Genomic DNA, 26,545 nt, shown 5'->3' with positions numbered 1-26,545 from the left:
AGAGAGTGACAGATAATGCATACAGAGTTTCTTTTAGGGTAGACAAAAATGTTCTAAAATTGATTGTGGTGATGGTTGTACAACCCTGTGAATATACTAAAAGCCTTTGAATTATATACTTTATAGATGAATAAGACCTGCTTGAAAAGTTTTGAATTTTTTATGTTGATATTAACTACTTTTTTCTGAAATGAGTACCTATAGTCCTTTTCCAGATCCTTGACCTCTTTCCCTAAAATGTTCTCCAGAGAAAGCAGTGGAATTTGAGAATACTGCTAAATTCAGACTCATGCAAACTAGATAGAAACTTTGATGTAGTTTGCAGCTGTTGATTTTTTTTTTTAATCAGATGGAATACTGAAATTATCTTTAGTTGAATAGTATGCTTTCCTTTCATGTTAGGAAGCAAACATTGGTAGGTTTTGTTACTCATCTTGCACAGGAAATGACTATAGTTATATAGATGAACAGCTATATTTCTAAGTGATGGGTAACACAACATGCTCTTATTTCATGTCCCCTCCAATGAAAGCTTTGAGATTTATCTAGAACATATTCCAGGTGACTGCCATTCCTAAACATTGGGCTCACATTTCTATATTTAGTCCTGCTTGGTGATATTCTTCTGGACTGTAAGAAAAAAATAGTTTGGGGACATACAGTATGATATAAATGGATTCTTATTGCTGTGATCCACAAAATAAACTGCATTCTTTCTTCTTTTTTAAAGAGGAATTAGGTAAGCTTTGGACATTCATTTTTAAAGCCTTGGCTAATTTGATGTCTTGGACCTGTTTTTATTTCAGGGTTACCATCCATTGACCCATCAGGCAGCTCCCAATCTTCCTCTTCTGCTCCTCTGACAAGTTTTTCCGGCATACCAGGAACTCGGGTTTTCCTGCAAGGGCCAGCTCCCGTTGGGACTCCCAGTTTCAACAGACAACATTTTTCTCCCCACCCTTGGACAAGCGCCTCAAACTCATGTAGGAATCCTGGAGGAACTCTTCCCAAAGAGTCTTGAATAAGTTATTAAACCATTTGTTTCAGGGAACGCTATATTGTAACTTTAGTAATCTAAATTGTATGCAAATACCCAAGGTTTGTATTGCAGTCATGTCAAAAATTATCAGTCATTTATAGGATAGAAAACTTGAGAAGGGTGAAGCTATTCTTCCAAGCCAGAATTGAGATTACACTGAGACTTAGATCAAGAAAAGAGGCACTGGGCTTCCCTGGTGGTGCAGTGGTTGAGAGTCCACCTGCCGATGCAGGGGACACGAGTTCATGCCCTGGTCTGGGAAGATCCCACATGCCGCAGAGCGGCTGGGCCCGTGAGCCATGGCTGCTGAGCCTGCGCGTCCAGAGCCTGTGCTCCGCAGTGGGAGAGGCCACAACAGTGAGAGGCCCACGTACTGCAAAAAAAAAAGAAAAGAGGCACTACAAGTAGTTTTATAAGACCCTTTGGGGACAGTATTGTGAAATAATTTCTTAGGTCTGCAAAGAAGTTGAATTTAAGTATCTGGTCAGTTTGGTATGATTCCTCATTTATTTTTACATTTGAGGAAACTGTATGATTGCCATTTATAAGTGAAAATATTCCTCTGTTCTGACTTATTTCAATATTTAGAACAGATGAAGTTCTAAAAGGATTTGAACAGGATTTGATTTTTTTTTAATGAGCATCATGAGAAAGTCAGTGAGTATTGGCCCTTTGACAAGGAAAACTACCCATATTACCTGAGAGTCCCATTAAGAAACAAAGCTGTGAATTGAATCCTACAATGCTTCACTAACATTTAACCTTCCTTCCTTATGGGGAAAAATAAGGGGCTGTAGAAAGAGAAAAAAGAAAACAGCTAATAATTACAGAGGACCAGCAGCTATTTTCCAGATAATATGATAGTTACCGTGCAAACATAGCCACATTTAAGTTAATTTAAAATGTGACAATATATGTTTTGAGAAGATTCTTTAGAACTACAGTAAGGGGAATTCCCTGGTGGTCCAGTGGTTAGGACTCTGCGCTTTCACTGCCGAGGGCCCGCGTTCAAACCCTGGTGGGGAAACCAAGATCACGCAAGCCAGCAGAACTACAATAAGAATAAATACGACCTTCTTCCTTTCTAGCCTTGTTCAGTTCAATTTGAGAAAATTCTTTAGACTAGTCTGTACTTACTATATTTTTAGACTATTTGTTTATACTTACTACAGGCAGAAGTAGTACAGGATAATATTTATAGAACTTACATATTTTCTTTTTTTTAAAATTTACTTATATATTTGGTTGTACCAGGTCTTAGTTGCAGGTGGTGGGCTCCTTAGTTGTGGCATGCAAACTCTTAGTTATGGCATGCATGTGGGATCTAGTTCCCTGAGCAGGAATCGAACCTGGGCCCCCTGCATTGGGAGCATGGAGTCTTAACCACTGCTCCACCAGGGAAGTCCCTGTATATTTTCATTTGAATGATCTTGTAAAATGAAAATTTTTTTCCAGAACCTATGTTGTGGAACAGATCTTTCCAACAAGGTTTCTCATATTCTTATAATTAGTTTTTATATGTAATAAAACAATAGAGAAATATTTTGCCACCAGGTGACTCTCCTATTCCATCTGTTTCTTCGGGATCATCTTCACCTCTTTCAGCCACTTCTGCCCCACCAACATTGGGCCAACCGAAAGGAGGCAGTGCCAGTCAGGATCGAAAGATACCTCCCCCCATTGGAACAGAGAGACTAGCCCGAATTCGGCAAGGAGGGTCTGTTGCACAAGCCCCTGTGGGGACCAGTTTTGTTGCTCCTGTTGGACACAGTGGAATCTGGTCATTTGGCGTCAATGCCATGTCAGGTACAGTTACAGCGTCCTCTGTCTGGAGGGATATCTCGAGTAAGTTGTGGGATTTTGCCTTTTAAACTTAGTTCCTTACCTAAATAAATAAGCTTATTAGTTCCTGCACTTAACCAGTAAGGTTGTTTAAACCTTTGAGGAGTTCAGTCCAGTCTCAAAGTCTGGAATGTTAGTTTGGAGTATACATAATAATAGATGTAATATGTATGATAGTAATATATATAAAATAATAAATACAGACTTGATTAGAAGTAAAAGATTCAAAGCATACTTCCTTTCCTTCTTAAGCTTTTCATTATAGAATAGGACAATCATTTGATTTCTTTCAGAGAGCACTTAATCTTTTGCAGGACAGGTAGAGTGTTTGGGGTATTCAGAGTACTCCACCCAGTTTTCCAGGAACTTGTATTTTGGTTTGCAAAGATTTTCATGAATGTGTCCTGAGCTTCTCAAAGGAATGCTTTTGATTAAATTTAGTATGAAAAAATCCAGTGGTAATGTTTTATTTTATTCCAAATAAATATCTAACCTTGATCTCAATTCTTCTTTCTAGAAGGCTTATCAGGTTGGTCACAGTCTGTGATAGGGAACCATCCAATGCATCAACAATTATCAGACCCAAGCACATTCTCTCAGCATCAACCAATGGAGAGAGATGATTCTGGAATGGTAGCCCCCTCTAACATTTTTCATCAGCCTATGGTAAGCAGTTTTGTGGATTTTTCTAAAGTGAGCTGACAAACATCATTGTAACTTGTTTAACACATTGCCAGCTAATGTAGTCATGTGTTAAGGAGGAATTTGTACTGAAATAATTCTCCCTTTTGGTATAACTAGTTTGTTTCTATGACTTTGCCAGATCTTTTATCCAGTTTCAAAAGTGGATTATGTTGTTTACATTAGTTTGTCCTCAAACTATCCTGAAGAAGCCCCCGTCTTCCGTCCAAAACCTGAGAGATTTGGGTTTTGCTGCTTTGCATTTGGCTGCCACAGCTTAGAGAGAAGCCTCTTCCTCTCTGAAAAGCTGGCTGTGAGCTCCCCATTGCCCTCTTGTCTCCTCTGAGAGCTTCCAGGCTGCCATAAAGCCAGATTGTGGCTGCAAGCAATCATGTAGAATTCCCCTTTTCTTGGCAGAAGCTTATTAGTAAATCCTAAATATGGAAAGTTGAGGGTATTATATGTGTTCATTAAGTATTGGGAATTTCCTGATGATTTGATATTGGATTTAGTTGTTTTGGTTTGTTTTGTTTTTCTGTTCTCATTGAAAAATGTTGCTGACACAAATAACCACTTTTGGTTTCCCAAGACTGTACAGTGTTGCTATACTTACAGGATACTCTGGAGTTCTTTGAATGAAGGGAAATAAGAATCTATGCTGGTATTGTGGAATCATTATTTACAATCACTTCATGATTACACCTTTCTGCTGTTTTAGGGTCTACCAATTTCCATGTATGGAGGCACCATAATACCCTCCCATCCTCAGCTTGCTGATGTTCCAGGAGGCCCTCTGTTTAATGGACTTCACAACCCAGATCCTGCTTGGAACCCTATGATAAAAGTTATTCAAAATTCAACTGAATGCACTGATGCCCAGCAGGTAAAATGGACTTAATGCTCTTTTATTTTTCAGATTTATGATGTCATTCTTTTAATTCTTTGGGTAGTGCAAGTTCTGAATATCAAATGTCATGACATCTGACTACCTTGAACTGAATTAAGTTTTTCAATATCAAGATGATGCTACTTAACATTTTATCTCATGTGTGTGTATTCTTCCTAGGCAGAAACAGTGAATTACCATTGCATTTATATATTCATTTTGTAAATGTCTAAAGATTCCTAATTAGAAATTCCAATTTTTCCTCCCCCTTTTCAGATTTGGCCTGGCACGTGGGCACCTCATATTGGAAACATGCATCTCAAATATGTCAACTAAGTTAGAAGGTCTTACTCTTTAGCCTTGTTTGAGAAACTTTTGACCTTGGAAGAACCCTGGGGATTTTTTTTAATGTGCCTAAGAAATATTCTCTGAGGCTTTAGCAATGGAAATTTGATTGCCCATTGTATATGAACAAAGTGATTTCCTATCCATCTGATTATGTTCTCTGGTTAGTTTAGCCATTTTGAAATTAGTGCTTTGGGCTAAACATACTGAATGCGATTTGTATGCAGAAGAGAATTAGATGATTACATGTTTCAACCTTTTAGGGTGGTAAATACATGTACAATTGTTTACATACTTAAAATGAAAAGGTTGAGTAAATTTCTTGTCATATAGTGGCTCTACTTAATGTGGCCTGTATTAATGTGAAATATTTACCAGAATATTCAATAAAAAGATGAACAGTGTTTAGAAGTGGGGTGTGATCCTTTCAGTGGTCATGCAGGTACTACCCAATCCACAATCATACTGAACCAGGTTGTTAATACCATATTTGTGATAGGCTTCTCACATTTTACACTTTAGAGTCCATTCTTAGCCTGCCTTGAAAAAGCACTTTTAAGACTAGTTGTATACTTATTCTGTGTTAAACATTCCTTGTTCTTTTGTTCTCTTCTATATCATTTTAAAAGTGAGAATGTTTCAAGCCCCTGCAATGTGTCTTATCTGACTTTAGCAGATAGGCCATTAAAAGGTTTAGCTCTTTGTGGATCATGAGTATGTCAATAAGAACAACAGGATTTCAGTCAGATGACACTGAAAAAACTTAGGGACACCCAAATCATCCTTCAGATTCCTTTTGTGCTTCCTGACTTTTTTATCTAAAGATTATATTGGTTATAGGTGTTTAAGTTTTATTTGGGTTGGGACATAGGAGGGGGTGGGGGTGACTCCTTTAATTTTGTTGTATTGTTGAATCAGCTGAATAATGTCTATAAATATGTGACTAATTCTGGGCTTAGTTCCATGAAGAGCCAATATGGTCAACAGGCTAAACTCATGAACACTGGAATGGAGTGCTTTGGCCAAACTATAGGCTATGCCAAGAATCTGATGCAGTAGAGAAGAAAAAACTAGCCCAATGAAAAGAACAGTCATCAACTTGACTGTTCATGTTTTAATATGGTTGAATTACCTGGTCTTAGATAAAAGCGAGCTAAAAAAGAAAACAAGAAAATGTTTGAGGTGATAGAGGAGCCAAAACACACATTAAGGCAAAGAAGGATGCACAGAAAAATAATAACTAGGGGCAGAACCATACCAGAAGCACTTTTCTACTCTCCTACCAACAGAAGTTCTTAATCTTCTCTCCCTTGCTCCTAGAGCTGCCACTAGATGAGACACACCATGTTTGTTCTGTGTTAGACATACCTGGTTGGTTTGTCTTCCATATCATTTTACATATGAGAGTGCTTCTGTAAGCTCATTTCTTATTTTCTATTTTGAATGGATTTGGAAATTATCACTGGTATTGAAGCTACTGCCTTTGTAATGCTTAATAACCACATCAAGTAGTCTCAAGAGACCCCCTTGAGGGGACCAAAGGACCCCGGGGATCACCTACATATCTTGCTGTTTCCACTTACCACTAATAACCAAAAAAATCACCTAATATTAGTGAAATGAATGAAACTACTCTTGATGAAACATATACTAGAGAGAGATAATATTAAGTAAATTATTCAGTGGGGCAAAAAGTGAGTTTTGTTCTATCTTAACTATTTAAAGTACACTTGAATTATTGGAAGAGCTCTTCCAATATCTTCTACACCTTGAGGACAACAGAATGAGAAATTTTATCTCAGATCAGGAACTAGAACCCATAAGAAGAGGACGCAATTATGAGAAACCCCTAGAAGGATTAGGAAAAAACAGGAGCTGTGCAGTTTGTAGCAGTTATTTAGGATACTCTACTTCCTGCCCTCTTACCACCACTGCCTTCTTTTCTTTCTATTTGAATCCCAGTAACCTACTCCCCACTCCATTTTGCCTGCTAATCTCTTCCTCTGTCTTGCCTCTTCCTGGCATTACTTTACTGCTATTTTACCAACCTGAACCTTGGATTAAACCTAGCTCAGGTAAGAACTTAATTACTTTCAGAATATACAAGGGATTTGTGGGGAGGCAGAACGGGTAGAGTGGAACAAGAGTCAGAAACCTAAATTCTCTTTTCATTTCTGCCACTTTAAGCTATATGACCATAGGCAAATCATTTCTCATCTCTGGGCTTCACATTCATCATCTGTAAATGAAACAATGTAAATGAACTCAAAAGGGTCTCCTAGTTCTAACAGATTCTCTTGTCTTGTGAATGAGAATGTATGGTATGGGACTACTAGAAGCCAGTACATTGCTGAGATTTGAGGGCCCCTACCATTTGTTCTTACATGGAATCAAAAATCTGCTGTTGTGAGAGCCATTATTGATTTTGGGAATTTAGTGGAGGCAGAAGAAAACCTTGCATACCCATAGTGAGCCCTCAAGTCATTAAGAAACATCCTGCTGAAAAAAAAAAAGGAAAAGAAAAGAAACATCCTGCTGAGGCTTAGATCAAGCCCTATGAGAATAACAGCTCATTCAAGGAACAAAACTGTATCATCAAGGTTTCTGGACCCACTTATTTCAAGTAGTGTTCAATGTAATAAAATACCACCACCAATAAAATTCTTGATGTTTTTAAGACCCTTTAAACCTATTGTGGCTACAGTGTGCTGACTTGCCCTTTTATAGGCCAGTCTGCTTCCTTCAGTCCCTGCTCTCAAAGGGGAAATCTCATCACCTCAGCTAACGAGACCGAAGAAGAGAGTTGGACAGCCAATGGTGGCCTCTCCTAACCAGAGGTAAGAAATCTCAGGACTTGGAACTGTAGTTTCCATCTTACAGATTCTGGTCAAGTCCTCTTTCCAGTGTCAAAGTTAGTACAGGAGGGTACCATCCTTAGTTTGAGGTAGCTTTTAGAAGGGGAAAGGCTGGTCATATTAGAGTTTCAAGCCAAACAGAGGAGTACAAGTAGTATACATGGTTCTGTCCAACTGTTTAAGACCTTTGTACCACATTGTAAACCCAGGAAGAGGCAAACAAACTGTAGGAAAACAGCTTCTGAACATCTTGTTCTCTAACTAGCCCTAGAGCTCTTCTACTAAGAATTGTGGATAGTTGTGACGTCTTCCCAGTGGACCCTGTCCTGGGGTGAGGGACTCTGATAATGCTGCATTTTCTATTCCTCAAAGATTTGTCACCATGTGTCAGTGTTATTTGACAGGTTACTTTACCTTCACTCTCTCCTGTAGGAAATGGGTGAGAAACTTGAGTGTGTTAAGACCACCTCCAAAAAAGGGCAGGAGCTTGGGCTTGAAGACCTAATTTGGAAAACAAGATTGTGAATCTAATGCTCAGATTGCAAACCTATTTTGTGACTACTTTTCACCTCTTCCTGTTTTATCTTAATGGTACTGATGTGAGTTCAAAGTAATTTGCCTGGTGGCAGAGACCTGGTATTCCCCTACAGGTTTAATCAGATCTCTGGGGTTGGGACCTGAGCATAAGTTTTTTTTTTCTTTTTTGGAAGCTTCTATACCCTAATGGGCAATCAGTGTTGAAAAAACCTCTGATTTAAACTCTTCGTCCTTCATCCTGGTTGAATGGATGATGAATCTGGTTTTCTCTCTAAAACCAACTGCCTATTCTCTAGTTCCCCAGCCCTTATAGCACACAGTGTCTCAAAAAAAGTAAGCTTCTAGTAGTACTCTTACAGTAGTAAGACTGCTATAAGTCTGTAACTGCTGCTGTTGTTTTATAATAAAGATTAATAGAAGGATCACGTCCACACTGATCCTTCTTGAAAACCTTTGACACTTCTAGTTCTCCTACTCTCGCTGGTGTCTCCTTCGGTGAAATCCTCTTCCTCCACTACCCCTTAAATAAATGTTGATATGCTCAGGTCTCTTCTTTTGGTGTATCTTCTCCCCAGGTAATCTCATCCCACATTCTTGGATTTTACTCCACGCAAATCTGAATCACTTGCCCAGAGTTCTCCCTCTGTAGCTTCAGACCTGTATATCTGGCTTCTTACTGTGCTTCTCCATCTGAACATTCCACACACATTATATATTCCCCAATATAAGATATGCTCCTCCCCTTGTTTTCCCTATTATATGAGGTGGTACTACTAGCTACCAAGACTCTCAAGTCAGAAGATTGGGAATTATCCTGGCTTATCTCCTCTCCCACCCCACCCTTAAATTAGTCACTTACCCTTCCTCCTCTGTGTATCTGTATCCCCTCCACTTCTCTCCATCCTCGCAGCAACTGCCTTTTTGCCTACCCTATTTCACTAGGCTGGAGTCTTCACCTCCAGTCTCACTGTCCTCCACCCCATCTCCCACTCCCCTCACTAGACTACTTACCTTGCTTAAAAGTTGAGTTGTCATAGATGGTTCCTCCACAATCTGATCCCAAGCCTCACCCTCCAGCACTTCATTGCTAAGACACTTTATTTAGGCATACACCACTTTGTAAGAGGCTCAAAAACCTTTTTGGAACAATAAAGTATACATATCCTTGCTACCTGAAGTGTGATTCTGAGGACATGCAGACCTAAGGGTCTGCATCACCTGGGGTTTTATTAAAAACCCAGAATTTCAAGTCCCACCTACTGTATCAGAATCCTCATTTTAACAAAATCTCCAGGTGCTTTATGTGCACATTAAAGTTTGAGAAGCAATGACTTGTAATCTTTTTTTAAATGAGTCAAGAAATCAGAGCTGAGGGGAAATCTGATGAAGCCAGTGCTGAAGTAATACTGATAAATGCATGAAGTCAGGTGGTCTACAATTAATTCGTGGTGGGGTGGCATTGCTGAGGGTATAGTGATTCTGAGGAAGCCAAACAGCAGACAACTGGGTCAAGTCGAGACTTTTTGTGTATACAGGTACTAGACTTAGTGCTTACTCTCCCACCACCTCTCTCCTGCCTCCTTTCATATCACTGTGCCTACATCAAAAAATCTTCTCTTTAAAGGCCAGACTCTCTGATCTTACTTTCCAGAAGGCTAAAGACCAAGCCCTCCTTAGCAGCCCCCAGTCCTTCCTTAGTTTCCTGAGGTTAGCTGTGACAGAGAGATCAAAGAAATGGACTCTCCCATCTTCCAACCTTTATTCATCCTTTAATCAGTCCAGGTATCACTTCTTCCAGAAAGCCCACTCTCCCTCCCTGACCTACCCTGATGGCTGTGCACCAGGCCGTCAAGGCACTTTTCACCCTGTACTGAAATTAATGGGAGGCATTACACAGCTGTGCCTGGGGGCACATGCTCGAATCAGACACACTCAGGTATGAATCCCAGCTCCCCCTCCTACAAAATCCGTGACTTTGAACCATGACTTAACCTTTCTGGACTTTGGTATCCTCACCTGTAAAATGTAGCTAATAACAGTGCTTTACTGTCCAAAACTGTTGAGAGGAATGGATGAATTAATATATGGCAATAACATGTGCCATACCTCACCTGTCCCCAGCGCCCGCTATAAACAGTAAATAGTAAATAGCTGAGTAGCTGCCTCCCTTACAGGCATAGGCAGGCTGGCCAATTTTGGGCCAGGAGGAACTAACTGGAGGCCGGTGCGGCTCCTGGAACTCCTTCCAACTTTCGCTGAGTTTGGTGCTTCCTCCCGCGAGGGTAGGGCGGGATCATCGGGTTGATTGACGGCCGGCCCGCCCCCGGCTTGACGTTGTCCTGGTGTTGTTGCTGCGGCCGCACGTGGTCAACTGAGTCCGCCTCAGACTCGGCTGCGCCCCGCGTCCTCAACACTAGCACCAGCCGCTTGCCTTCCTGCTCGTCCCGCCCGCGCTATGTCCACACCCACCAGCTGCCCGATTCCTGGGGGCAGGGACTGGCAGCCTGACTGCTACAGCACCACGCTGGGGGGCACACTATACACCACTACCCCCGGAGGTCAGCGGCCAGGCCAACGTGTGCGTGTCGCGGGACGTGGGTGGGGAGGTGCGAGCCTGGACTTGCCTGCAGGCCCCTCTGCAGGTTGTAGCTTTGACGGGGGTGAGTGCTTGGAGCCGAAGCCCAGTTCCCTAAATTCTCAAAGTGATGCAACACGGCCTTGTGCCTAGTTTCCGAGTGACTGGGCAGAAATCATCACTATGGCCTGGGTTCTGGGCTCCTTGCTCACCCGGCCCTCCTGACTTTGCCGCCTGGGAGCAGGAGCCGAGGCCCCAATTGTGTGTGGCTTCAGCAGGAAGCAACCGGGTCTTGCAAAGCTGCAAATGCAGGACTCTGGCAGTTGGGGGCAGGAGCTTCGGGTCTCTGCGCTGGCTGGCTTGACTACTGGCTGACTGGTGTAGCAGCCTGGGATCATGCCTGCTCAGGGGTTCCTGCCACGGAGGCAAAGGGGAGGGGTGAGAACAGGGTAGGGCCTTTGGAGGACATGATTGGGGCCAAGTTCCTCTAGGCTGAGCTGAGCCTGACAGGACTTGGGAGGGGTCAGGATAAGAACAGTGTGTCCCTGTATTTCACAGGAGGAACACCGCTCCTCCCTGCAGGATATCAGAGCCCAGGTGGCAGCACCAGCCTTCGTATCTGCTCTTGGCTTCCTCATCCAACTGAGGCTGGAGGGCTAGGCCCTCCCTTGTGAACCAAAGCAGTGAAGTTCCAGAGCCAGCAGAGCAGGACAGGAGCCTCCTGAAGTACTTGAGCTCCAAGTTTGGTGCTCCTCCTACAGCCAAGACCTGAAACTCCCCTAAACTAAAAGCCCCTGCCTAAACCAGCTGGGATGCCCCACTTGCTCTATGGTGCTTAGACACATCTTGGGTAGGCCCAGGAGACTTTTAAGTGCTGTGAAAGCTAGTCAGCTGAGATCCTGGCCGGGCTGCAGAGCAGTAGCCCTTTAAAAAATGGGAAGACGTGAACCCTTGGTCCCTAAAAGGCCTGTGTCTGGGGTCTCACACAGCTCTGTACCCAAGCTCCTGCCTCTTACCTAGCCCCTACCCCTTGACAGGCACCAGGATCATCTACAACCGAAAGTTCCTGCTGGAGTGCAAGAACTCACCCATTGCCCAGATGCCCCCCCGCTGCCTCCCTCAGATTCCGGGGGTCACAACTCCTCCAACAGCCCCACCCTCCAGGCTCGAGGAGCGGAAGAAGCAGAAGGAGACAGAGGAAGAAATACCTGGTAAGGAAAGCAGACCCTAAAATTTTAAAATGGCTTTGAGCCCAAATGCCCCAGTTAAGTAGAGTGGGGGTTCGATTCTGAGAGGGGCTCCTTCACTGACGCTGAACCTGCAGACCCCAGCCCAGCAACCAGTCCTCCTGCCTTTTCTCTCTCCAGATGACGCACAGTTTGAAATGGACATCTAATCCAGTGAAGGTGACTCTGTGTGTGGAGTAAGAGGAATCCCTCACGCTGCTGCTGCTACCTCCTTTTTCTGGGGTATCCAAAGGCCAGCTGGCCTCATCTAATCCAGGAGGGGGTGACATGGTGGTTCTAGGCCTCCCTTAGCTCTGAGGCAGCTAGACCGGGGATAGGAATGGGCAACTTGCCAAGCCCTTAGTTCTACTACTCTTTGGTCTGTAGGCACTCCTCCCAACCCCTGGCCCTCGGCTCAGGCTGAGGCTGGGGCTGGGGGATGGAGAATGTCACTGTCTGACTGCTTAGTAAACATTCAAAGAAATCCCTTGGCTCCAGTGTTCTCCTCAATGCTGATCTTCCCATCTCAGCCATAAAGCTAAGGGTCCCAGCAAACCTGGGTAGGATCAGAGGTCCCAGGTTCCTTCCCAGCTCCCACTGGGCCCACTTCCAGCAGCACTTAGAGCCTGAGGCAGGCTTTGGGGGCAGGCCATAGGAGCTGTCAAACCATAAACAGCAATAGCCTGACCCCTGCCAAGGGCTGTTCCAGCCTTTCCAGGAAGCAGCCTTCCTGGAATCAGGCCTCTCTACCAGTCCCTCCTTAGCTTTTCCAGAGCAGGAGAAAAGAGGCACTGCCCCAGCCTATAGCCTTCTTTTGTCTTTCCCCATACCTTTTCTGCCTCCCACCTGTAAGTACCAACCATATTCCAACACTGGAAACCTGTACTCTCCCTTTTCACAGCATGATATGAGCCTCCTGGCCCCTTCCACCTGGTTCTGTTGTCCTCAAAGCATTAGAAGACCTTAGGACCCAAACAGAGGCAGAAGCTTATTTGGTGAGTCAGATAAAGAGTCATAATCCTACTCTCTCCATCCCCTGAAAAAAAAAATCATGATCCCATATGTCAGCAATCTGGTCTTTTTCACCTTCAATTTATACAGCTAGGTTCTAATCTCTGTAGCACTTGCATACCTCAAGGGTGATGCAGTGCAAATAGGTCAGTCTCCTTTTTTTGAGGGAAAAAAATCTCCCCATGCTATTTGAGCCTCTGTTCCCATACTGAAACAAATCATCCAAACATAGGGTTACTCAGCCCAGCAAGGGATGTATGTTTCTGTCTAATTTGGGTGAGAGTGGCAGGCAGTAATCTGCTCATGCCTAGCAAGGCCATTCATGATGAACAGAGGAAGAACAGAGGTGTGCACGGTGCACAGCAAGCAGGGCAGTTAAGGACACCAGAGGGAACCAGTCTGGCATAGGAAGGGCTCATCTCTCCTACCCAGGTCCCACCACATTGAGATATTTTATTGAAATGCATATGGTATAGGTAACAAGTGGCCTCCCTGTGGTCCAGGAGGGACCTCTTCCCCCAGAGATGGGTCAGGCCAAACACCCCAATGGGGCAGACAGTCTCCCAAGTGGTAAAAGGGAGCCAAGTTAGGGAAGGCCTCCCATGCCAAGGCATAAGAGATGGTGTGAGATGAGGCTGGGGAACCCATAGGATTAAGGATCATGTTGGATGCCTGGCATGGTCTGGTTCTGCTCAGCTGTGGCTACAGATTTCTCTTCATTGGCCTCCTCCTCTGAAGACAGACTCCTCTTTTCCGCAATTAATCTTTTAACTCCCACCATCCACTGACTGACCTCAGTCACATGGTCAACCATGAGTGAGCGGTGGATGTCATCTGCTGCATCCCACTGGTGGCTTGAAAGCTCTGAGGAGAGAGAGGGGCTGAGCAAGAAACCTGGAGCAAAAAACATAGCTGCAACTCCTCCCCTCCCAACCAGTCAAAATCTCAGCACTTAGTCCAACTTGGACAACCATGGCAGGATGAGGGACTTAGGCTATACCAAGGGACCCAGCCACACCTTGTACCAGCAGAGCCATCCTCTTCTTTACAGGCATTGACAGCTTCCCTCCAGCCCACTGTTCCTGCAGCAGAGCCAGGCGTCGGCTGATGTCATCACATACCTGCTTCTGAGAGACAGAAGCCCCCTCCAAGTCAGTGCTGCCAGCCCAACAGGGGCAGGGAAAGGAGCACCACATAGGAAGCACCTGCTTTGTCTGGCCCAGGAACTTTACACTCTAATCTTAGAGTTATGGTTCTTTACGCAAAGATTAGAGGCCCCACTAAGAATCTGATGAAATCTATGGATCTCCTCTCAAGAAAAATGCATTATGGCTAGAATTTTTAAATTTCTGGAGTTTCTCATATGCTCAGAAATTAATTCTGTAGTGCTGCTTTACAAATAAGGAAACTGGGCTTCCCTGGTGGCGCAGTGGTTGAGAGTCCGCCTGCCGATGCAGGGGACACGGGTTCGTGCCCCGGTCCGGGAAGATCCCACATGCCGCGGAGCGGCTGGGCCCATGAGCCATGGCCACTGAGCCTGTGTGTCCGGAGCCTGTGCTCCACAACAGGAGAGGCCACAACAGTGAGAGGCCCACGTACCACAAAAAAAAAATAAATAAATAAATAAAAAAATAAAACAAATAAGGAAACTAAGGACCAGAGAGGTGAAGATCACTCGGCTACTTTTTTTTTTTATAAACTTATTTATTTATTTTTGGCTGCATTGGGTCTTCGTTGCTATGCATGGGCTTCTCATTGTGGTGGCTTCTCTTGTTGCGGAGCACAGGCTCTAGAGCGCAGGCTCAGTAGTTGTGGTGCACGGGCTTAGTTGCTCTGCAGCATGTGGGATCTTCCCGGACCAGGGCTTGAACCCATGTCCCCTGCATTGGCAGGCGGATTCTTAACCACTTGTGTCATCAGGGAAGCCCCTCTGCTACTTTCCTTTAAGACTCCTCAGATCCCTTGCCTCCAGAGAACTTAGGAAACATTATCAATAAAAAAAGGGGTTGTTGTTGTTGGGGTTTTTTTCCCCTCCCTAAGCATAATATCAGCAGGGTCTATTCTCAATGGCCTAGAGGTACGTAAATCAGGCTGTTAGTGTCACTAATGGGAGTTGAATTCAATTCTTGCTCCTATAAGCCTCTTCTGAGGCTTGTGAACCCTCCTAAATTCTGTGTTCATTTTTCTAGGAAGTCCTTAGCAAATTCTGAAGGGGTTCATAACTCAGAAAGGATTAAGAGCCATTGCTCATAGGGTCAGAGGGTCTACCTTTGAGAGTCATACCTGCATCTGGCTGTTGATGGGAGCTTTCACACTTACCTTTGTGTGGCCACGGCAGTCCTCCAATGCCCGTTCCAAAGGTCTCAGTACATCTTCCAGCAGAATCTCAGACTCAACGACTGGGAAATTTGTGGGCTCCATGCTGGAGGGAGGACAACTCCCCACAAATGGGGGTCTGGAAGCCTTACTTGACAGAGGTGGAGGCCCCATTGGGGGGGCCCCAGGAGATGTCTCTGAGGTGGGGACTGAAAAGGTAAAGCAAGATCAAGCAAACATGGCTTAAATAGGTACAAAGAAATAAAATGGATGATGTGATAAAGAGGAATAGTAGAGGCACCTACCTAGCCTGAGTGTTCAAGGAAGGCCTTATAAGGTGATATCTAAGTTTATCCCAGCTCACACACTATGTGACATATGGCAAATTACCTTTAACCTCTGAGCTCGGGTTCCTCTTCTGTAAAATGGGGATATTATAGGAATAGTACTTATTTCACAGGGTTGCAATGATAATTAAGTAAGAATATAGGTACAGCTGCTACATTAGTGTGTAGCAAAAAGTGCTCACAAAGTTAAGAACCTGGATGAGATAGATGCAGCCATAAAGAGTTGAAGGAACTATGTACTAGGGCAGAGGTTAAGGGAAGGGCCCAAGAGGTGGAAAAAGTCCTGACTTGTTCAAGGAACAGAAACAAGGCCTATGTGGCTGGAAATGATTAACACTGAAGAAAGTAGTATGAGCTTTCACTGGAGAGGTAAGCAGGGGTCCAGACCCTGCAGGGCTTTGGAGGAGTTTAATCTTTAGCATTACTCCATTAGTGGTAACAGGAAGCCACTGCAGGTTTATAAAAGCAGGGACTGATATCACTAAACTTGTTTTTTATGACGTTCACTCTGTATGGTCTGTGAAAAGTTGATGAGAATAGGTAGAGGAGGGCAGGTTAACAATAGTCCAGGAAAGAGAATGCTGGCATGGACTAGAGTGAAAGAGTAGATGAGGGGAAATGGAGTGGTCTGAGATATATTTAGGAGGAGGTAGAACAGATCTTGATGGAACAGGGGGTGAAGGAGAGAGAAGCCAAGAATGACTCTTGGTTTCTGACTTTAATGATGGGATGGTGGAATCACTATGGAAAATGAGAAAACTGGAGGAGAAAATTCAAAAATTACTTTTAGGTATCAACATCCACATGGATGATAATTCATCTAATTTGGTGTGTCAATTTGACCTTCTCACCTCCAATAACCATTTTTTCTACCCTACCTCAGCCTCCCATCCCCCTCTGCCTTGTTCTCAGCAACAATGACCACCCCTCATACCCTTCCAGCTCAGCTGCTCAGATTTTTGAGGTGCAATAACTCACTCCCTTTAAATTCATAGCTGCGGATTTTAAAAGGCATCCAGCATTGCCTGGAAATCATATACTTTGCCTCATTTTTCCACTCTTCAGAACAACTATTTTCACATCTTATCTCCTCTAAACTTTTCTACCTTCTTTTATTTTCCTTTCCCTGCTGTCTCTGTACTTCTGACCCTACCTCATATTTCACTGAGAAAATAAAGGTCATTGAACAGGAACACTCTCATCTTCTCACCACCAGTTCTACTAACCCACTTGCATCTGTGGCTGCTTTCCTTCCTCCTCTAATAGATGAAAGGTTCCTGTTCCTATCAGAGGCTATCTCTCCAGCTGTACTCTGCATCCCCTCCTCTCTTGCCTTCTCTAGGCTTCCCTCCTGCAGTTATCCCTTTTCTCCTGTGCCATCAGTTCTCCCTCTCTACTAAAACATCCCATCAGCATACAGAACCATCCCTTACCTCACGCTGCATCCTCAGGCACTGCCCTATTTCTCATCTCTGCTTTACAGGAGAATTTCTTCAGTGAGCTGACTACAGTTACTCTCTCTACTTTTCACCTTCTCTCCTCAGCCCATTCCTGCTGGGTTTCTGCTCTCATCACTCCTGACTGCTTTTGTTAGGGTCAGTAGTGATGGCTATGTTTGTCAAATCAAGTAGTACCTTTTCTTCATTTTATTTAACCTCTCAGCAGCATTCATCAGGGTTGAATCAAGATTTTAATCTCTCTCAGAGTAAATTTTACTTTTCTTCTTACTTCTTTTACTCTTTCTCAGTCTCATTTGCTAATTCCTTCCCTGTTCAACCTTGAAATGCTAGAGCACCTTAGGGCTCTGTCTTGGATCCTCTTTAGACCTCTATCCACACACTCTCTTTATTCAAGCCCATGACATCAAATACCATCCATGTGACAGTGACACATTTCTGTAATTCTGGCCTAGACCTCTCCCCAGAGTAGCAGCCCAAATTTAACATGGCCAAGACAGAAAGCTTGCTTTTTTCCTCACCCACCAAAACCCAGTTATCCCATATCAATGAACAACACCATCCAGTTCCTCAAGTGAAAAAATGTATGTTACATTGCTTCTTCCTTCACCTCACCTACTATACCTACTCATTCCTGACTTTCTCCATAACATATGCTATATTCATCCAATTTCTACCACCTCTAGTACTCCCACCCTTGTCCAAATCATCATTACATCTTATACCTACGTTAGCAAAATAGCCTCTGAATTTGTCTTTCCACTTCTTCCCTAAAATCTGTTTTCCACACAGTAGACACAGTAATCTTTTTAAAGATGTAAGTCAGTGTTTCTCAACCTGGGGAGATTTCGCCCCCAGGACAAGTGTCTGGAGACACTTTTGGCTATCACAACTGGGTGGGTGCTACTGACATCTAGTGAGTAGAGGCCAGGGATGCTGCAGACATCTTACAATGTATGGGACAGTCTCTCACAAAATAGAATTATCTGGCCCAAAATGCCATTAGTGCTAAGGTTAAGAAACTCTGATTTATATTATAACTCTGCAATGTTACGGGTGTGGATAAGAGAGGAGTGAAAAGAGCTGAATCTGAGCTCCCTTTTCAGGGCCACAGATGCACCTATTGGCACGGGAAATGCTCAGGGGGAAAGGATGCCCTCCTCTACTTTAAATTTTTCAATGGCTTCCACTTTACGTAGATTAAAATACAAACTCCTTATCCTGGTTTACAAAAACCCACTGTGATCTGGCCCCCTGCCTACTTCTCAGTTCTTAATCTCTATCCCTAGCCCACTGTGCTCTAGTCATCAGATATTCCTTCAGTCTCTGAATTTGCCAATCTTATCTCAGGGCTCCTGCAATAGCTGTTTCCAATGCCCTGAATACTCTTGCACCTGATCTTTGTGTGGCTAGCTTTTAATCATTCAGATTTCAGCTTAAGTGTCAGCCCCTCGGATACCTTAGTTACCCAGTCACTCTCACATCACCCTGTTTTATTTCTCTGCAAAGCCCTTACCACCATTTCATCTATCTCCAAAGCGATAGTGTGGACTCCAAGAAAACAAAACTTTTTGTCTTGTTCACTGCTGTTTAGTTTGCCTTCAAACACAGTAGATGCTCAGTAGATGATACTGATTAAGTGAATAACACGTTAAGTCTGAGATGCTTATCATACAGCCAAGTGACGAGGAAGAACAGACAAATGGGTATACCACGATGGGGTTCTGAGAAAAGATCCAGGTTGGAAATAGGATTTGAAAATAATTTGGGAATTAAAAACTATATTAAAAACCGTAGGTCTGGATGAGATCACCTAGGGCGAAAGCCCAGATATTCCTTTGAGACCAACGTACCAATTATTTATCTAGGCAACAGGTAAGGAGCTCGGAAAAGGGCCAGAACTGGGCCCCTTTCTGGGGCTCCAACCTCTCTCCTCAGGAAGTCCTCAGAGAGCAAAAAAGGCCCATGGTACAAGCTTATTCCTGGCACCAACCATTCTCGGCGGGTCACGGCGCACAGGGCCCCCACGCACCTCTGGGGGATCCATCCTGGGGAGCGGCGACCCTCTTGGTGAGCGGCGTGCGCTTGGGTCCGCCAGCCTGGGTCTGCAGCCCGTATGAGAATTGCGGCGGATCGTTCCAGCCGCGCTCCTTGTTGCCTGCGAAGGTGAGAGGACGTGTGAAGCGAGCCTGGGGGCGGCAGAGGGTCCGCACCCCGCGCGGTAACCGCCCCCAGCCTGGACCGGCGGTAGACCCAGCGCCCCAGCCCACCCGCCGCGCTCACCCGGTTTCACGTACAGCCCCGCCATCTCCACTTCCGCACGGCCAGCGGGGCATCACGTCACTTCCGGGGCGGCCGCACCCGAGCCGGCTGGGGCACGCCCCCGGCAGGGCCGGTTGCCTGGAGCCCTCCCGGTTGGACAGTTCAGAAACGCTGGGAATCGTCGTCGAGGCCCTGCTCCAACTCCCTAAGGAACTCTAAATGTACTCCAGCTAATAATGCACGGGGCCCTAACTACATGGTACCAAGTGGGGCTTTTTTCCAGGAGGTGGCGCTCTAGGAGCCCAAGTGGGTTCCCTCGCTCCAAATCTCACAGTTGCTCTCAGGAGCAAGTTTAAACCACCAGAAGCTCATGCCCCACACATGCCCCCACTATGATCTAGCCAGGTGGACTTCCAGAACCTCTGTCCACTTCCCTGAACGTTTACACTCTCTCGGCTGGAATGTATTTATTAGGAAGCCTAGCACACTTAAAGTACCTCAGACCAGGTACTTCAGGTGTCTCAACTGAGCTCCCACAACCTTCTGAGATTTCCTAGTTGTACTATATATTATCTTCAGTGCTGTTTATTTGACTCTTGTTTGACAGTCTCAGAAGGTGGAACTCCTATTTTATTATACCTCCAGTGCCGACCTTAGTGCCTAGTGCCTATATATTCATAAAAATATATTTCTTAAATGAAGTCATTTTTCCAACACTCCCATGCCCTTATGTGACTACCTGCAGCCACCGACACCAAGCACAGATGCAGACACTCATCTCATACAGGTTGTTAACTCCCAACCCAGCCCCAGGCCCAATATACTCACATCCAGTAAGGTCACTGAGGGATTTTTATTTGTACCGATTTTGCTATAAAGTGTTGCTGAGGTAGAGCCAACTGTCCAGGGCTGGACAGGGGCAAGGAACACAGGGACCCAGGGAGAGGAGAGCCCGGGGCCTAGGCTGTGGTACAGGACCTCTCAATCATCCATATAAACAATAAATTGGGCAATAAATAGAGGGTGGGCAAGGGTCAGTGGGGAAAGCAGAGAAGGCTTCAAGGGGCGAGAGGCTGCAGGTCCCTGGGGAATGAAGGGGTACAGAGTCGGGCATGGACCCAGAACCTCCTTCCCCAGTCCTCCCCGATTAATTTAGGGCATGTGGAGCAGAGAGGGTTTCAGCCGGAAGGCATCAAGAAAAGAGAAGATGCCCCGCTTTCGAGGGGCTGCCCCTGCACCCCCAACCCCTCCTTTGAGCAGGGGGAGGGGCAGGGGACCTCCAGGGGAGTCCACAGAGCTGGTCCGCTTGAGCCGCAGGCGGGCACGGGCCTGGGCACCCCAGGCCTTGCCTCGAGCCGCAGAGGCCACAAGACACTTCTGGTACTGAACCTAGGGAGAAGGGGAATGTGAGGATCCACTTCCTTTCTGCCCCGGACCCCCTGAAAGCTTCTGCAGGACAGGGACCCGGCGGCCAAGGCTTCAGTAGGAAATGAAGCTGGTAGTCTGCCACATTTGGAGCGCCTACAGCATTCACAGGTAGCTCAATAACAAACGCCTAAAACTTTACATTCACTGAGCATTTAAGGAGAGCTTGACACTGTGTTAAATTCTTTATATATATAATCTAATCGATCTAGTTATTTATCGGGTGTTATAATCACCATTTTGCAAATGAGGAAGTGAGATTCAGAGAGAATACATGACTTGCCCAAGGTCACATAATCAGAAATTGATAGAATTGGAATTTAAAACTAGTTCTGATTGCACGGCCTGTGCTCTTATCCATACCTACCACTATGCTAACTCTCCTCCATCTCTCATTGCAGTGGACTGGACCCTGGCAAAGTGGACTCCCTAGTCAAAGGGATGTTCTACAACCCAGTCCCAATGCAACTGCTCTGCTCCTCTCTCATTTGAACTCAACAGGGTTCTAAATGGTCTTCTTACTTCTCTTGTGTCTTCCAAATCTTCTACCCATACTATAGCTTTAGTGATCTTCAAAATTCACAAACTTGACTTCACTGTCCTGCTTAAAATCTTTCAATGGCTCAAAGTGCCTCAAGATAAAACAAATTCATCACCCTACCCTGTAAGTTCTTCCATGACCTGGATTCTGCCATTCTTTCTGCCCCTATCTCTCACTCCATCTCCCCCTGCACTCCAGATACACTAGATACTTTCACATACTCTAATCCACTGACATCCCTCTCACCTTCACAGCTGGGGTTCCCTGTACTTGGCACATGTCCTGTCCCATTCCCCTTCACCTGGATAACTTCCCTCCTTGGACCTTCAACTCTCAGTTTTCTATCACCTCTTTCAGGTAGCCTTCTTGAACCTCCAAAGGGGCCATATCCTCCATCATCCTGTGGTGTACAACTTCTTTCTGGCCTGTCTCTGCTCTAACCTAAGTGTTCTGTGAGGGCAAAGGCTATGCCCTCTAAACCACTGAATTCCCAGGGTCCAGTATGGTTGAGTTCCGGCAAGCACTCTTATTTGAGTGAATAAGTGAACTGAACTGAGTGCAAGTGTCCCATACTCAAATGCCCACAGATAACCAGAAAACAATTTAAATGAGAGAAAACAGGAAAGACAATGCTCACCCTTCAAGGCACAGCCCTTACACAATTCCAGCTAAATGCTGAAATGTATACGTGTGGACCCAAATGCCAGAGCTTCTGATATTTTACAAAAAACACAAATGGCAATTATTATGTGAAATGTCCTGGCCTTTAAATATTGGCAACTAATTAAAGCCTATTAAAAACAGCATGAGGAAAAAAAAAAAAAAAAAAAAAAAACAGCATGAGGGTCAAATAAAATACTGCTGAACCACAGTCAGCCCTGGCATGGCTAGTTTGTGATCTCTGGAGAGGTTGCCAATCCTGAACCCCAGTCACCCGTACAGAGCAGCTGCAGGGCAATCCCACCCACCCATTCCCACCCCTAACTCACCATGCAAGCAGCCTGCACAGCTTCGGAGAGTCCCCCTGCATGGGGCTGGCACCAGAAGGCCGCACACTGGAAGCTCTGACGGCCCAGGTCGGCAATGAGGCCAAAGGTGTGTGGGTCACGACCAACACCAATAAAGGTCACGAGGCGCACAGGGCACTGCCACAGTGGCTCCTCCTCTGCACCAGCCTCTGCCTGCCCAAATCAGGCCTAGTCACTAGGGGGCCAGGTACTAGCTGGACCCACTGAGCACTTCCAGTAGCAAGCAATAACCCCTTTGCATCCTCACCCACCCCTCCACACCCCCAACTTCACCTTCTTCTGGCTGGTACCTGAATGGGATGTGCAGTCATGAGAGAGTCAGATATGCTGAGCATGGCAGGGACCCAGGCGTCCCGGTCCCCATGGGTGGTGAGGGTACCAATGGCCGCGTTCATCACGTCCATGCCTGGGGGGGGACAAGCCCACCATGGTGTCTCCCAGGCATAAAGAAGGATCTGCAGGGAGTGTCTAGGCCCCTCTCACTGACTTAGGATTCAGAGAGATGGGAACAGAATAGCTGCAGCCAGGTTTAGACTCCTGAGTTGAGAAGGGTGGTACATCCCAGACTATAGAGGGCCATGGGAGCCCTCTTAGAAATCATGATAGATCCTCCCTTTCCCACCTTCCTCTTCTCTTATGCAGCCCACCCCCTCCAGCCCACTCAGTCCTCACCCATGGCTTTGGTGACTGGCAGGGTCCCCATGTACAGTGCCTCGTACTTCTGAGCAGCCTGGCTCACCGCATCCAGTAGCTCCACTGAAATATATACACCAAGTTGGCCTGGGTACTCTCAGTGACCCCTTTCTCCACGCTTCTAAGGGAACTGGAACTAGCAGGAAAAAGGCCATGGATGTTCCTCCAATATAGAGTTTGGGATCCCTGGGACAAGGACACCTCAGAAGTTCTCTATCTCCAGAGAAGTACTAAATAACCAGAACTCCCTTCCCATCTTTCACCAAAGTAGCCTGTTGGTGCAGTGCAGCCCTTCCCTCTCCATACCTTGTCGAGGCAGGTCTTCAGGGGAGATGGGGTCTAGTGAGCAGCAAGGGGAATCACCACTGACCCCTACTCGCTCTGACAAGATCTGAAACACAATGCAGCCAGCATGAGGTGTAGGGAGGGGGAAGTGAGGTAAGGGAGCCAATACCACCCTAACCCAACCACCTTAGCAGCTTCAGACCCAGCTCCATACCCACATTCCCTGCCCCACTCTGGCCCTTACCTGGGCACAGAGCCCGTGTAGGGCACTGGCAATGGCCTTGGCAGGGACGTCACAGCGAAACACATGGCACTTGAGCATACAGCTGTCTTTGTCACCCGCCACAAAAGCGAAGTCCCTGGCAGGGTCAGAGATGGGGCTAGGGCAGGGCCAGGGATGGAGCTGGGGTAGAGGCTAGGTAGGGACAGGGGCCTGTAGTGCCTGCAGAAGGCTGGAAAGTCAGGGTTATGGCAGGGATGGAACAAGGAGATCAGGGCTGGGGCTCTAGGCACCTGGCTGTCACTCACCTGTCACTGTTCCAGAAGCATGTGGGAGCACAGGAGAGAATCAGCCCAGCCTCTCAGGCTCTCCCCCATCCGTCCCTGCTAAGCTGGGCCCACCCTCCCCAACCAGGGCTGGACCAGGCAGGGGAGGCAGAGCTTGGGTACATGTCAGAGGACCTGTGTCCAGGGGTTCAAGTACAGGGGGTCAGCATCAGCGGGGATCACAGCCTGCCGGGGGGAGGGAGGAGCAACTCTCACTTCAAGGGATGTAGGGGTCCTCACCGGCCCTTGGAGCTGCCCACACCCCATACACGAATGTGCACCAGAGGCTGGCGGTGGATCAGACTGTGGTCCAGGGGATTCACCAGGCTCATCACATCCTTCTTCAGGATCATCAGCATGTTCTGGCCCTGCCAAGGAGAGGTCAGCCCGGAGCTCAGATGAAGGTGGTTGCCATGAGGAACAGGCAATTCAGGGACAACCACCTCTGCTGGATGCTGGGCTGAACCCCTTAAAGGGCCAGCCAGCTTACCTCGCCCCAGGTACCATCCAGGGGCTGGCTCTGGCTACGAGTCTGGGCCAGCTGCTGGATGCAGTTATTGACTGCAATACTGCTCTTCCCTGGTACCAGGTCCTCTTCAGGTACTTCTACCCAGCCCAGAGAGCGGACTGCGAAGCACTGACGGGTTGAGGAAAAGGACAGGAGGACCCTGAGTAAGTAGAGGTGAAGTAGGGTGGGAGGTGCCACAGGCTCCACATATATAAACCCTCTGAGACCTCCCTTCAGCCTTGATTACCTCTGCTCAGCCCAGTCTCACCCCTGACCTTTCCCTTGGGACCCTCCCCAATGCCCTGGACTGGCCCTCAGGCCCAAATCACTACCTTAGCCCCTGGCTCCATTCTCTGGATGTAGGATTCTTCACCATACCAGGACAGAGAATTACTGGAATAGAGCAGAGCTCGTAAGAGGACCACAATTCCTACAGAAGGGACAATGGTGAGGACCAGACTACTCGATGGGCACAAGATGTGGGATAAGACCCAGAATATAGTGTCCCAAATATAAAGTCAGAGTGAGACAAGCCCAGGACATATTACATAAATGTAACATAAAGCATGGCTTAGAATTTGAGGGAAAATTCAACACACAGGACACAGAATAAAACAAACATGGAACAGGGTCCAAAATCTGGACCAGCGCCCCAAATCAGGACAAGAAGACCCTAGAACACAGGATAGGAACCTCCGTGGACAGAACCTAGGGTAGTGACCAAGGCCTAGAACATGAGAGGTCAGGACCCAGAATACATAAAACAACATGTAACAAAAAACAGCTTGGAACAAGGAACGAAACTCAAAACACTGGGAGAGTCAACAATATGGGACAGAGCCAAGAACACATAACAAAACCCTAAACATGGAACACAGTCCAGAACCTGTGCTGGAAAGCGTACTGTGGGTCCAGCTGCATCTTTGAGTGCCATGGAACCCCAAGCCTTTCATTTTTGCCTGGCCTATCCCTGTTACCTCCAGTCCAGTGAGCTCTCCAGGCTGGAGAAGGATCTCCCCTTGGGGGGCCGAAGTCCCCAAATTCCCTCCGTCTTCTGTAGAGAGGGGGCTAGGTCAGTGTGGCAGTAGGCTTAGATCCACACATGAGCTCAGGCCCCCTCTTCACACGCCACCTACCGTGCCTGGGTCCTCTGCATCTCCTGACTCCCAGGTTGGGCGCTGCCACTGGGTGCTACCGCTGGGTACATGCCAATAATAAGTACCTGCAGCATCGCGGATCTTCCTCCAGCCAGGGGGCAAACCTGGCTCCCCCTCCAGACTCTGGTCCCCCCACAAGTCATCTACAGGAACGTGGGATTGGAGAAGGAAGGCATATATGTGCGCTCAGAATAACAATTTGTCATAACCCTTCCTCCAACCCAAAAGGCACAACTTAGCGCTGAAGGTTCAGCCTGAGGGTCCAGGCTTCCAACCTTGGATACTGCAGTGCAAAGATCGCGGTTCATTTGTTCCCTGGTCCTCACTCCGAGACGTACGCCCCTCCCTGTCTTTGAGGCTGGGGTAGCCTTTCGCGCTCCCTCGTCCCCCCTCAGCTCCCGATCCTCCCATCGGGACCCTCTGTGCACACCATCGCAGTTGACCAGAATGATGGCCAGCATGTAATCCTTGCCCAGCATAGCCCTGGTCGCGTCCCCAGCTCGCCTCCGGAGCTGCTGCGCCTACAAGCCCAGCCTCTGCGCTGGAATCGGCCTGGCCAGCTGGCGCCGCACAAATACGGGGCGGGGCAGGGGCCGGGTCCTGGGGCGGGAAAGGACCCGCCTGAGCAGCGCCTCCTGTCGAAAGGTGGCGCGTGAAAACAGCCGTCCTGATCCCCCAGTTACCGCGCGTTGGCGTGCGAAGGTCTGGAGGAGGAGCAAGGTCCGCGGCGCGCACGCTGACATCATAGCTCAATTGTGAGCTCATCAAGCGGCGGAAGATCCGCCAGGCGAACTTGCGCGGAGCGCACACGCGCACGAGTGAGATCACGGCGTTTAGGTAGTCTTACGCGCGCGCACACGCAGCCTGGGTCGCAAAGGGAGAGGTCACGTGGGAGTATCTGCGAAAAGAAGACCTTCAGGAAAGCGCCTCCACCCGTTCCGGAAATGCCCCGGAAGTGCCTGCGCCCTCAGTAAAGATGGCAG

The 26,545-nt window shown here is 46.6% G+C and overlaps 3 protein-coding genes across 24 annotated transcripts in view; 1 reads left to right on the top strand and 2 right to left on the bottom strand.

The window, feature by feature from the left end:
- Nucleotides 1–13,289, top strand: part of LOC116750720 (ankyrin repeat and KH domain-containing protein 1) — a 124,092-nt gene extending 110,803 nt beyond the window's left edge. For 5 of the 14 annotated variants that reach the window (XM_032625730.1, XM_032625723.1, XM_032625729.1 and 2 more), the window contains 6 exons: nucleotides 807–983; nucleotides 2,594–2,845; nucleotides 3,399–3,547; nucleotides 4,281–4,445; nucleotides 7,521–7,630; nucleotides 11,798–12,470. In XM_032625730.1, coding sequence (XP_032481621.1) covers nucleotides 807–983; nucleotides 2,594–2,845; nucleotides 3,399–3,547; nucleotides 4,281–4,445; nucleotides 7,521–7,630; nucleotides 11,798–11,975 — 1,031 coding nt within the window. In that variant the 3' untranslated portion in view covers nucleotides 11,976–12,470. Of the gene's footprint in view, nucleotides 1–806; nucleotides 984–2,593; nucleotides 2,846–3,398; nucleotides 3,548–4,280; nucleotides 4,446–4,724; nucleotides 5,205–7,520; nucleotides 7,631–11,797; nucleotides 12,471–12,887 lie in introns of those variants that run through there. The other 9 variants (XM_032625724.1, XM_032625722.1, XM_032625728.1 and 6 more) reach the window with 7 other exon arrangements.
- Nucleotides 7,693–20,072, bottom strand: SRA1 (steroid receptor RNA activator 1). 3 transcript variants are annotated; one of them, XM_032625750.1, is made up of 6 exons: nucleotides 19,401–20,072; nucleotides 19,150–19,275; nucleotides 15,317–15,522; nucleotides 14,016–14,124; nucleotides 13,791–13,861; nucleotides 7,693–8,149 (listed from the first exon to the last, which is right to left on the bottom strand). In XM_032625750.1, exons 1-6 carry the CDS (start codon nucleotides 19,423–19,425, stop codon nucleotides 8,054–8,056), a joined length of 633 nt encoding a protein of 210 aa, XP_032481641.1. In that variant the 5' UTR covers nucleotides 19,426–20,072; the 3' UTR covers nucleotides 7,693–8,053. The 3 variants fall into 3 exon arrangements, with proteins under 3 accessions (XP_032481641.1, XP_032481639.1, XP_032481640.1); XM_032625748.1 differs by lacking the exon at nucleotides 7,693–8,149 and adding an exon at nucleotides 8,164–11,174; XM_032625749.1 differs by lacking the exon at nucleotides 7,693–8,149 and having other exon boundaries at nucleotides 13,431–13,861.
- Nucleotides 20,073–20,213: 141 nt separating this feature from the next.
- On the bottom strand, nucleotides 20,214–26,503 carry APBB3 (amyloid beta precursor protein binding family B member 3). Of its 7 annotated transcripts, none has more exons than XM_032625742.1 (13): nucleotides 26,246–26,503; nucleotides 25,542–25,705; nucleotides 25,383–25,459; nucleotides 24,738–24,835; nucleotides 24,388–24,534; nucleotides 24,138–24,265; nucleotides 23,880–23,885; nucleotides 23,596–23,710; nucleotides 23,373–23,457; nucleotides 23,046–23,129; nucleotides 22,664–22,779; nucleotides 22,335–22,526; nucleotides 20,214–20,768 (listed from the first exon to the last, which is right to left on the bottom strand). In XM_032625742.1, the coding sequence occupies exons 1-13, from the start codon at nucleotides 26,306–26,308 to the stop codon at nucleotides 20,532–20,534; spliced, it is 1,512 nt and encodes a 503-aa protein (XP_032481633.1). In that variant the 5' UTR covers nucleotides 26,309–26,503; the 3' UTR covers nucleotides 20,214–20,531. The 7 variants fall into 7 exon arrangements, with proteins under 7 accessions (XP_032481633.1, XP_032481634.1, XP_032481636.1 ...); XM_032625743.1 differs by having other exon boundaries at nucleotides 24,738–24,798; nucleotides 26,246–26,493; XM_032625745.1 differs by lacking the exon at nucleotides 26,246–26,503 and adding an exon at nucleotides 25,993–26,239 and having other exon boundaries at nucleotides 24,738–24,798.
- Nucleotides 26,504–26,545: the final 42 nt, after the last annotated feature.

The sequence above is a fragment of the Phocoena sinus genome, chromosome 3, assembly GCF_008692025.1.
Source record: "Phocoena sinus isolate mPhoSin1 chromosome 3, mPhoSin1.pri, whole genome shotgun sequence".
NCBI classification, from domain to species: Eukaryota; Metazoa; Chordata; class Mammalia; order Artiodactyla; family Phocoenidae; genus Phocoena; species Phocoena sinus.
The sequence above is the reverse complement of the archived record's forward strand: the minus strand, read 5'-3'. Positions and strand labels throughout refer to the sequence as shown.

Coding starts and splice junctions, on each gene's coding strand:
- APBB3 (XM_032625740.1), bottom strand. CDS start 25,973: ATGGGAGGATCGGGAGCTGAGGGGGGACGAGGGAGCGCGAAAGGCTAC. Junction 25,706..25,837: donor TTTGCACTGCAGTATCCAAG/GTTGGAAGCCTG, acceptor ACGTTCCTGTAG/ATGACTTGTGGGGGGACCAG. Junction 22,780..23,045: donor GCCAGTCACCAAAGCCATGG/GTGAGGACTGAG, acceptor GTCCCCCCCCAG/GCATGGACGTGATGAACGCG.
- SRA1 (XM_032625748.1), bottom strand. CDS start 19,425: ATGGCGGGGCTGTACGTGAAACCGG. Junction 19,276..19,400: donor GGGGCTGTACGTGAAACCGG/GTGAGCGCGGCG, acceptor TCACCTTCGCAG/GCAACAAGGAGCGCGGCTGG. Junction 13,862..14,015: donor GATGGCTCTGCTGGTACAAG/GTGTGGCTGGGT, acceptor CTCTCTCCTCAG/AGCTTTCAAGCCACCAGTGG.